Source organism: Ahaetulla prasina, chromosome 5 (genome assembly GCF_028640845.1).
Source record: "Ahaetulla prasina isolate Xishuangbanna chromosome 5, ASM2864084v1, whole genome shotgun sequence".
NCBI lineage: Eukaryota > Metazoa > Chordata > Lepidosauria > Squamata > Colubridae > Ahaetulla > Ahaetulla prasina.
The window spans coordinates 77,726,440-77,737,882 of record NC_080543.1 but is presented as its reverse complement, the minus strand read 5'-3'; the positions used below and the strand labels follow the sequence as shown (position 1 = coordinate 77,737,882).

General features: G+C 33.8%; 1 protein-coding gene across 5 annotated transcripts in view; it reads right to left on the bottom strand.

Moving 5' to 3' along the window:
• Positions 1 to 257: 257 nt before the first annotated feature.
• Positions 258 to 11,443, bottom strand: part of POLA1 (DNA polymerase alpha 1, catalytic subunit) — a 606,439-nt gene continuing 595,253 nt past the window's right edge. For 3 of the 5 annotated variants that reach the window (XM_058186076.1, XM_058186077.1, XM_058186080.1), the window contains one exon: positions 258 to 1,018. In XM_058186076.1, the coding sequence (XP_058042059.1) occupies positions 858 to 1,018 (161 nt within the window). In that variant the 3' untranslated portion in view covers positions 258 to 857. Of the gene's footprint in view, positions 1,019 to 8,875; positions 8,996 to 11,443 lie in introns of all 5 variants that reach the window. The other 2 variants (XM_058186079.1, XM_058186081.1) reach the window with 2 other exon arrangements.

The window sequence follows — 11,443 nt, the reverse complement described above, 5'->3', positions numbered from 1 at the left end:
TTATACCAATAATTTTATTATATTTCCTTCAACTGTGTAAATGTTTACATGCACATTTAAAATGCTTTTACATATACCAATAAATGTTATTACCCTCATAGAAGTTAAGAAACACATAAATCTATAGAAGGAGTCCAGCATCTCCCTTTCCCAACCCAAAGACCCAGCCAGTAAGGTTGGATTGACTTTTGTTGTACCTGTTGTTTATTTTATGCAATTAAAAGATTTTAATCATTATAAGATAATGTTTCCATGGCTTTATTTGCTTGCTATAAGGCCATTCCTTTTGTCATCTTAAATTTATTCCCTTTTGGTCTCAACTAGCTTTTTTTAATGATAATAGGCTGCCCTATTTATTTTGATGACTCCCAAGAAATTAAAGAGAAACAATACTCTTGTTTGGTATGTCCTCCTAGGAAAAAAAAACCTTTTGTCACATTATCACATAGTAGATAAATTATGAAAACGTAATCTATCAGTGCTTCTACACCTTTGTTAACTTCTTTTCTTGAAAACACCTCTTCCTAAATGCCTTGATTAAAGTCTAGGATCACATACATTGCAGCAACTCTCACTGGAAATTATTCGGTTAAAAAAGCTATTTTTCTATTTCTTGCTTCCATTCTAGGTCTCAATAAGCAACTTATTATAAAATCTAAATTGTGAGCTGCTTATTATATTCATCAACTTTTAATCTGCTTTTCTTTTACATATTTTATTACTGAATAAACTTAAGATTTTAAGTATATTAGTTTTCTTAATCTACAGCCATACTAGGAAGCCTCAGAAAACAGAAAATAAGAGAAAAAAGAGGAAGATTAATTACTGCCTATAAATGGACGTCACAAACAACATTTTTAAGTACTGGACTCGTCCCCGGATTTTACTATACTGAATATCTGAAAGAGTTTGCCGAGGTTTACTTCAGAATAGTTGCTCATAGACAACCATTTGTCTGCTGTGATCTTCAGCTTTTTGTATCCCTCCTTGTAGGCTTCCAACATCTTCTTCAATTCATCTATAGGGATAGAGAAAATTAAAAGATTAGAAGGGGGGAATGAATTACTACTTAGCCATGCTTTGCAGAACTTTTATGTCTTTAAAACATGATGATCTCAAAACCCAGAATTCTTTGCAAGATGCCTGCTGATGAGCCTGCTATTCCCCTGCTTACATTTTTAAAAAGTACTTTGGTCGGCATGTTTATGTAAGTGTCATACTTGTTATTTACAAACATATCAAGTGCATCAAGAATTAGTCAACCCACTTGTCATGCCCAACTGTATTAGCACACCAGCTTCTGTCAGTAAATGTTAGGAAGTCTAGTTTGTCCATTAATGCTGAATAAATTGGGGTAGAGAGGGTAGAGAAGAACAGGAATGAGGGAATAGATTCAGCTGTATCACAGAACCAACTGATAGCTAAGAGGTTTAACGAAGAAAACAAAACCAAGTTTAAATCCACAATTGTCTGACCATCTGTTTTCAATGTTGTAAACATTGTCTCCTTACTGAAGAGCTTTAGAATGATGAGGACATTGGGAACTTTCTTTAATTGCTTATTATAAGGCATAGAAAAGTCCCTACAGAAATGCTCTGAAGGCTATTAAAACAAAATGAACATTCTGTTCCACACTTACATTTCCCCCTCAAATTTTTAGAAAAGCCATTTAAGAGGACTGCAATCAGAAAATCAGAAATTCTCCTTATGAATTCATTTATGCACTTCTAAAGTGTTTGAGAAAATACTTGCAGGCACCCTTCCCCCTTTGCTATATGCATTAACACATTCAGTGGGAATAGCAAGCAAGTTGCATATTTTATTGAGGTACCTTTTGGGGAATATATAGACAAATAGGCTTTATAGCTAGCTAACCTATAGCTAACTTGAGAAAACAATCTGAAACTATATGCCACTGGAAGAACCAGAATGACTAGAAGACGTTGTCTTATATCAGATCAAGCTATTCCTTTAGATCAGATTGTTGACTAATTAGTAGTGGTTTTACTTGGCCCTTTCAAATTGTTTGCTACCAGAAATTACCATCCTCTCTGAAAATAGTAGTGCTGAAAACTAGGCAATTTATTAATCATTACAGGTAGTCCCCAAGTTATGAATGTAATGGAGCCTGCCCATTCCATTTATTATCTGAGAATTTGTGGGAGTGAATCTTGTACCTTGAACAGGATCACTTCCTCCTTTTGCCCATGCATTCATTAATTGAATGCACGGTTTGTTAAGTGCATATGAGGTATTTCAGGGTGGGAAAGGCCATGGGGTGCCTAGTGATGGAACAGGCCACCTGCTTAAGACCACCCAAGGCCTCCCCGACCCATTGAAATACCTCATGCTCCCCACAATTGTTTTCCCCCTAGCTTACCGTGTGAAGATTTAGCAAGCTGTCTCTTCTCCAGCCTCTCAACCATGTGTGCCCCTCTGTAACTCCATTTTGGTGTGTGCAGGCCTCTCTCGGCATTTTGCAAGCCAAAATGTAGGTTTGGAGAGGCAGGGACGCCTGCCCCCGCTGCTCCGTTTAGGGCTGCACAGGCAAAGTCCTGGGCGAGGCCTGTGCAGGCCAAAACAGAGTGTCAGAGGGGCAGACTGTTTTGGCTGGCAAAGTGCAGGACGAATATTGCAGAGCCTCTGTGGCTGTTTGTAAGGGCAAACAACCGCCATGGTGCTTAAAGATTTGTACTTTGGGGACTTGTTTGTAAACACTAGGGGGTGCTGATTGTGTAAGTTTGAATGTTCACTAAGGGAATTGTAACCCAGGGACTACCTACAGTATGTACAGTGGAATTTACAAGAGCAGATCATTGTGAATTTATTTTCTTGTGGATATTTCATTATCCAACTAGGTAACATCTTCAGTCCTGTAATACCACTGTACCAGAGCATTTCAAGACACTGGAGTTTTAAGATACGAAAGTCTAACAATTCTTCTAGTAAATGTCCACTGCCACTTGCCTGTAAATTAGACTGGCTTGAGAGACTGGCTCAAAGTCACCTAGTGAAATTATGTGATTTAGGATGGGCTTAGAATTTTAGAACTCTTAACCTAACCTCTTTACCACTACATTACACTGGCACTCTGTGAATTTGGAAGAAATAATAAATATACAAACTGCTTTTTCTATTTCATAAAGTGGATTATTCTAAGGCTCTGAAAATCTTTTAAAATAAGCATTTTGGAATATGCAGGAGTATATATGAAACATGTTTTGAAATCATTGAAATATCTAAAAAAATTTCCAGGTTCACATGACAGTTTTAAATTTTAAGAAGATGTTTCTGGCTGTCTCTGAAACATTTTGACAACATTCTGGCTGTCTTCTTTTTGCATTTTTTTAGAGAAAAGCAATGTGCTTCTGTATCCATTTGCCCACAAAAAGATGTAGATGCTTTAACTATTTGAAAGAGCTACTTTGTATGCTTTTCCGACAGCTTTTAAAGCATATCATACACAGGCTTTGCAGAATTCTAGATATTATTGATTTTTTTTTGTTTTTACTCATTCTCATTTTATGCAAGTTAGAGAAGTCCCATGAATTCAGTGGATGTTACTAGCTCAAGAGAGCAACAACATTTCAGTTTGCAAATCTCATGATTTTCCATCATTAGTCATACGGTGAGGCATGATGAACATCTAGGAGGGCCATACTTTCACATTAAGGAAATTAATAAAAAAAAAATCATTAAGGTTTACTATTACATATGTTCCTCACTTAACAACTCATTCATTGACTACTCGAACTCATAATGGTGCTGAATGAATGGTAATTATGACTGGTCTTCGTAGCTACATTTGTTGCAATGTCACCATGGCCATGTGATTGTAATCCAAGTTGCTGGTTCTCAATTGTGATATTGCAGAATTTTGTGGTTATGTGATTGCCATTTGAGACCTTCTTTGCTGCCATGCTACAAGCAGTGGAGAAGTCAGCAGGTAGTTGTAAATTGTGACCATATGATATCCTTACTTAACGATCCATGGTGATTTGCTTAACAATGGCAACCAGAAATGCTGGAATTTCTGTTCAATATGTCATTAAAATTTATAACCATGTTTCTTTAACAATGGAAATTCTGGTCTCAGTTACCATCATAAAGTAAGAACAAAAATTCACTATTTTTCACTGAATTAGTTTTTACTGCCAATTTTTTCATTTGTCTATTCACATCCATCTTTTTATCCTATATAATATATACGTCTATATATTGAATGGTTTTGCCTGGGGTTAGTTTTTTAAATAATAATTTTATTAATCATTACATTTAAAAAGATAAAAGCTAATACAAAAGAAAAAAGAAAAAGTAGAAAGAAGAAAAATAGAAAAGAATAAATAAGAATATAAAAAGAAAAAGAAAATACATATAAAGAAATCACTTTTTTCTCTCCGTACCTTAGGTATAGAATTCATGGCCAACTGATATCTAGTCTACAGTGCCTTCCTCACTTTTTAAAAAATACATTTAAAGTAACTTATATTAGCATTTATTTACTTGAATGAAATTTGTCAATTAGCACTCCTTTAGCTTTTTCACTCCATTCTTGTTTTATTAAACCATGGATCAGTGAAAACTGCCTTGCTCTCATGCAGTGTCTACCTTTTTCCTTAGCATTTCGTTATTATGATACATATATTAAAACATACGATTAAAAAAGGGCTAGTTATGCTAAATGATTGGACATCCATGAAGTAGTTCAATTAAACAAAACAAAAAAGTAACCATGAGAAAAATTTGATCAAGTTTAGTTTGTCTTCCCCAACATGGCTATTGTTAAGAATATAGGAAACTGAAATTTATACACCTAGAAAGTACTGAAGCTGGGGACAGTTGTTAAACAATGATTTGATTGAAGACAGAGTCATATTTTTGTGTAAGTTTTTTTTTGCATATACAAAATTGTCATTTTTTCATCCAACTAAAATATGATCTTGATGGAGTAACTTACCAAGTAGGGCCAGCCCAAGAGATTTGACTTTCTATAGCAAAGGATGGGATATCATCTTGTCATTTATTTATTTATTTATTAGATTTTTATATCGCCCTTCTCCCGAAGGACTCAGGGCGGTGAATAGCCAAGTAAAAACAAATAACTACATAGACAAAATTAAAACATATTAAAAAACTAATTATAAACTGGCCAATTAAAATTAACACTAAAATAAGCAATCCTAAAACCCCTCTTAAAATTTCCTCAAGCTAGCCCTGCATGGTGGAAGAGGAAAGTCTTGAGCTCGTGTTTAAAAGACCGGAGGTCGGGGAGTTGACGCAGCCCTGGAGGCAACTCATTCCATTGTCATTCATGTGCAGAAGATGGACAATTAAATCTTACTTTGATAATATTAGTCTGGTAATATTATCTTGTAATAGAATGGTGTCCTTCAGAAAATTTGGTAGCAGCAAATTAGAGATGCCATACCAGGCTATGGGTCATTAAGAGTCTAGTCATTCCATCACTTGCTACTGCCTCTGATGTGCTGTAACCTCACTAGGTCTAACAGTAGGAACACACACACACACACACACACACACACACACAGAGGTCTTGGCATATTCGGGTCTTTTCCCGTGTAAGGTTGAGAGTATCTTGGCGACGTTTCGACGAGGTCTCACTCATCATCTTCAGGCTGGTGCTTTCGGCTTCGTGCTTCTGTGAACAAAGCTTTGCTAACAGAAGCACGAAGCTGAAAGCACCAGCCTGAAGATGATGAGTGAGACCTCGTTGAAACGTCGCCAAGATACTCTCAACCTTACACAGGAAAAGACCCGAATATGCCAAGACCTACATACCTATACCCGTGAAAACCTACGAAAACATACACATACACACACACACAAAATTAGGTATAAGTTGCTCATATAGAAAAGTGCTTTGCAAAATTAATGAGGAATATTTTTTAAAAAAATATAAAACAATAAAGAGAAAATACACCACTAGACTATAGCCTTATTTGTACTGCAGCAGTATATGCATCTGAATGACAGAAGTGCATTTGATGACTGGGGACAATAGATTTAAAGATCTGTAGTAATATAGAGCAGGGAAGATGAGAGAGGACACAGCTCCTGATGTGTTTACCTCCTCTACTGATGGGATATTGACTTTTCCCACCAGGTTGGTTAGAAAGGGGACTATTTGTGCTGCCACACAGCAGAGTAAGAATGGCAACCAGCATCCTTCTATGCTCTCCTTAGTAAAAGACAATTGTGACCATTGTATAGCACACAGTCAGTCAATACTTTCAAGCTACCATACCATCCAACTTGGAGATGCATATAAGAACTCCATTTTTTTTCTAAATAAAATTTAAATCAATAAAATAGTTCATCTTTTTTGAGAACATTGTTACATGATGGAAATTGCTTGTAGAACATTCAGATATATGGACAGAACACAATTTTATACCAACTGCTACCATACCCTTTACATTTGTGCAGAAAAAATTCAAACAGTTTTTACAATATCAAAACAAGATATATACTATGCAATGTTTTCACACAAAGAGCTTCCTAAAGATTTCCTAACTTTTAAATACAATACACAATTAAGTTTTAAACTGAATAATGTAAACTATAAAAAAAACCAATTTAAATTAAACATTTATCAATTGTTATTCTAATAATTGAAGATAATGTGGAATTTATAAAATGTATTAGCATTCTTCTAAATATTTTCATTATTTAGTTTTTCTTTATTAAAATAGTGCACAAATAAATATAGAAGCCTTCTTTTGGTTTGCTTTCACTTGTATGGGAGATTTTTATATTTTATATCCAGTTAATGGACATTTAATCTTTCCATGTTAAATTATTAGTGAGCAAAGCTGTTAATTTATTGTCTCAAATATTACTTGATTTTTGTTAATCCTAAAACTGTGGAGAATTTTAGCAATGGATGATTTTTCATTTAGAAAGTTGTACATACAGTTCTTATTTAATTATTCTTGCGTGTTCAGGAGTCAGTTCAGAAGGCATCATTCTTATTTAGTTAGCTTTTTATTTGAAGAATATGCTAAATTATAAAACATTAGAAGCTGATTTTTTAAAACTTTTCCTACATTATTGTATTTAATTATATCAAACACCGGAACACTAGCAATAGACTTTGTTCTAAATACCTGTGTTTCATCTATTTCTATGCAAAGATAGCAAACAACAGTCAGTCATAATTGATTCTGTCAGATGTTATACAATCAGTCATAATTGTCTGTCTAGAGGTGTGTCAATTTACAGTAAGTTAAATAAATATTCTGTCAATTATGAAATCAGTTAAAGCAAGTCTTTTTTTATAGATTCACCACTTTGCAACATACAGCACCCTTATCCATGATGATAACTCTATCATTTCTACTATGTCAATATAAAAGAGGAAAAATTAGCAACGTTACAGTCCCCCCCACAAAATATTTATTTAATATCAGTGATGATTAAAAAGTAGCAAGAGTAATGTTAATTTATGATGTTAATACAAATGTGTTCCAAAACATAGTAATTCCAGTACCATTATGATAAATACAGGTCAGCAAACTCTTGTATTGTACATAACTCTACAGACATATGTGAACTATATACTGCACTAATTTCAATTCAGTTAATTTACACATTACATGCATAAGATGTATGCAAGGAAAGCTACAATCAATATTTGGACACTAAAGCTGCTTTACTACTTCCATAAAAACCCCTCAACAAATTTTTCACCACATCCCAACTTTTGTTTTATATATTCTTCTGGTAGCGAACACCATTTCTTCTGTTTAGTAAGAATCTGGCATATTATAACCATTCAAATACCTAATCAATTTTCTATTCTGTTAGATTTTTTTGACAGCAGAATATATTTAATATATGAAAATTATCTCTCTCTTACCAACAAAGAAAACCCTTCAAACAAAGACCATTGATACTATCACCGTTAGCTGCTGAAGTCCACCACCATTATTCTACAAACAGAGTCTCTTTTGCTTAAAAATAATTATCCTCACTTTCCTTGTTCTGTTACAAAAATATAGCTTCTAGGCTGAATAAAAAAATAGGGTCTGAGTGTTTTATTACAGTGATCTCACAAATATTTAGAAGTGTGATTTTAAGTCCATTCATTCTTGGTCTAATTCAGATTCAAATCAACATGGATAGCTATTTTCCTTTGCTGCATCCAGTGCTATGGAACAGAGTTATTGCAGATGTGAGTGAGGAGGCCTGGCCGAGAAACCTGTCTACTTATAAGAGAATAAAGAGCATTGTTGTGGGGTAGGAAAATATTGTAGGGAGGTATCAGAAGGTGCAAATAGTGCTTTTCTCATATTTTACAAGAACAAAGTTATCCTGAAAGTGATAAATTTATTTCAATAGGACGAATGATTGTATCAGGGGTTGAGCAAAAAGCTGTTTTGTATTTCTAACTCAAAACAAAATTGTACATGCCCCCTTGCTGTGGATATAAAATACTGTTAGCATATTGGTCAGAATTTATTTTATTTATTTTGGGGAGTGTGTATATACATGCAGGGGAACATTCTGCAGGATCATTAAGCACTGTTGTATAAATAAAGTTAGAAGATCAAACAAAAAAGGGGCCCCAGGTTAAATGCTGGAAGACAAGCTTAAATAAAGTTCTGCAGAAAAAAAGCAAGACATGCTGTAATTCCAAGAACCTATTACTTCAGACAATTTACTTCAAAAAATAAAATCAGAATGGTAAATGATTACCCCAAAGCAATCATGTCATCATCACTGAAAGATGGAATAAAATAATTTTTTGTGAAGTGGCTGAATGAGAGCAACTTAAAAGCCACGGAGCCTGTCAGAAGCACATTATTTCTTTTTACACCCCGTTTCCCAATTCATCTCAGTGCTGCTGACTAACCTTGGCTCCCAGCAGGTGGAGCATTTAAAATAAATAGCATTTCCTACAAAATGCGCTCCAACTGCCCCATGACAGACGCTTCCAATTCCTGGCCAGCCACTGGATCAGCTTCAGCGGTATCTAACAAGGTGTAAATACAATAACAAGCATGTAATTAAGTGAACATGATGAAGTTAATGGAGATAATTCATTCCATTTTGGGCTTATGAATATTCTATTAGATGTTATCAGGCAGCTGGAATAGCTGTTAATTTAATCATCATTCAGACCAGCAAAATGTTCTTTGTGTGAGTATAATTGCAGAGAATGAATAATTGATTTGACAATTGTACCAGTGGATTTCAAACAGTTCTGTGCGCTCTCAGAGCAGGAAGGGAGGAGAACTGGAATACTCAAAGCAGTGAAGAGGTGGCAGAGAAGCCAGCCTGTAAATTGAACATTATCAGGACATTATCAGGACACAGATAAAAGACAATTTTTATTTTATCAATGCAACACAATTACATTACAGAGTGCTAGTAATCACTCTGCCCACACTTTAAAAAGGGAAATAAATTACTCTTCATGTAAAAGGACAAAAAATAAATATCAAAACCATTTAGAAACCATTGATATTGGATGTTTAATTTTTTGCATTATATTTTATTATAGAAAATATCAAACTGTGCCTGAAATTGCTGCACATTTAAATCTGTTACCTGGAATCAAACACACAGATTGTATTTTATATGTATCTCTGAATTACAGAATGTTCTATGAATTACAATTATTTATTTCAATTTTTAAAGAACTTATATCTATATAGTTAAAATATATTTATTTTAATATATAAAGTACAACATATCTAAAGCATTTATATTTCATATGAGCAAAATGTGTGTGAATCTGTGTTTGTCTATACACTCATACAAACTTACACACATATATAAACATTGACATTCTATGGCTTTTATTTCCTTGAGTAGCAAAACAGGAAATATTTACAATATCATCAAGAGAGGCAATTATTATCACAAAATTTGCTTTCAAACAGTGAAGGCCCAGATCTACCAGGCAATATTAATATATACTCTTTCTCTTTAAATGTACCTAATATAGGGAGATTTTTAATGCCCCAAATACATTACAACAAATAGAAAAAATGCAACATTTCTGTACTTTGATGTACCTTGATGAACGTATCTTTTCTTTTATGTACACTGAGAGCATATGCACCAAGACAAATTCCTTGTGTGTCCAATCACACTTGGCCAATAAATACTATTCTATTCTATTCTATTCTATTCTATTCTATTCTATTCTAAATCTATTGAATAACAGAAATGTAAACCATTGGCTATGTGTGTGCCCAGGGACACAAATCATAGAGAAACCAACCACCAATAAAGTCTTAAACTCTTATTGTCTGAAAGCTTTAACAGATCCAAAGGAAATTCTGACTAGTACACCTCTAAGGAAGAGAGGTGTGCTGAGTCTATATGCTCTCAATTGTATAGGTAGCCTAGAACAGAGCACACTTCTCACAGTATGGGATTGCTTAATGTTCTTCCCACTGATTCTTCAGCAATTTGCAAAGCCATTATCTGTTAACCAGGTATGTTCAAAGTTTAAGATTTAGTATATAACTCACTAAAGTAAAATTAATGTTTAAATGTTGCAATATTTACTTTTTTCATCAATTATATAAAACAAGTTATTTGTGACAGTTAGAAATAAGTAAAAATGATGTACTGATAATTTGATTTTTTTTTAAAAAATTCTGAAAATCTTAATGGAAAATTCATACTACTAGACAATGCCTGAATTTTTCTGTATTATCATTTTTGAAAACATACATACAGAAATTACAGGTGTTCTCGTCTAATCTTGCATAACTTAATACTCTCCAGGTATGTTAGATCTATCACCCTTAATTTCCAGCAGTTATGCACCAAGACAAATTCCTTGTATGTCCAATCAAGAATTCAATTCAATTCAATTCAATTCTAGTACACTGGCTATTTGTTTTTATTCTTCCTTGCTAATAATTAAAGTTCCAACCATATTTCTAACATCTGTAATGTATAGATAGTACAGATCCAAATGAAAAGGGGAAAACCCCTAGTATTTCATTTCCCTCAAATGGCTTTTGGAATGACCCTCATACATATCTATTCTTTAAAATATTTCCTTAAAATCTCATTGAAGTCTCTTTCCTCTCATGCTTATTTCCTTTTATTACTTGGATATATCCATATTATTTTCTTGGCAATAATATTGAAATGTTAGTGCCTTCTTCCAGATTTTTAAAAAATCAACTTTGCTATCTACAAACTGGGATTAATTCGTGTTGACCAAGATTCAAATACTAATCCTGTCCAATTAGCCTTGTCTAGGAGTAGCCATCTCTGTGATTTTTTTCACTTAGTATTTTTAGCTTAAGATGGATTGCCAATTACATGGCAAGTATAAGGGTTAGCATATGCAAGTCGTATAGATAATATTTATTGATATTCCTGGCATATCTGAAACACAAGAATAAAGATATTATTAACCCAGATACAGATGCTATTGAAGATTCAACCATAA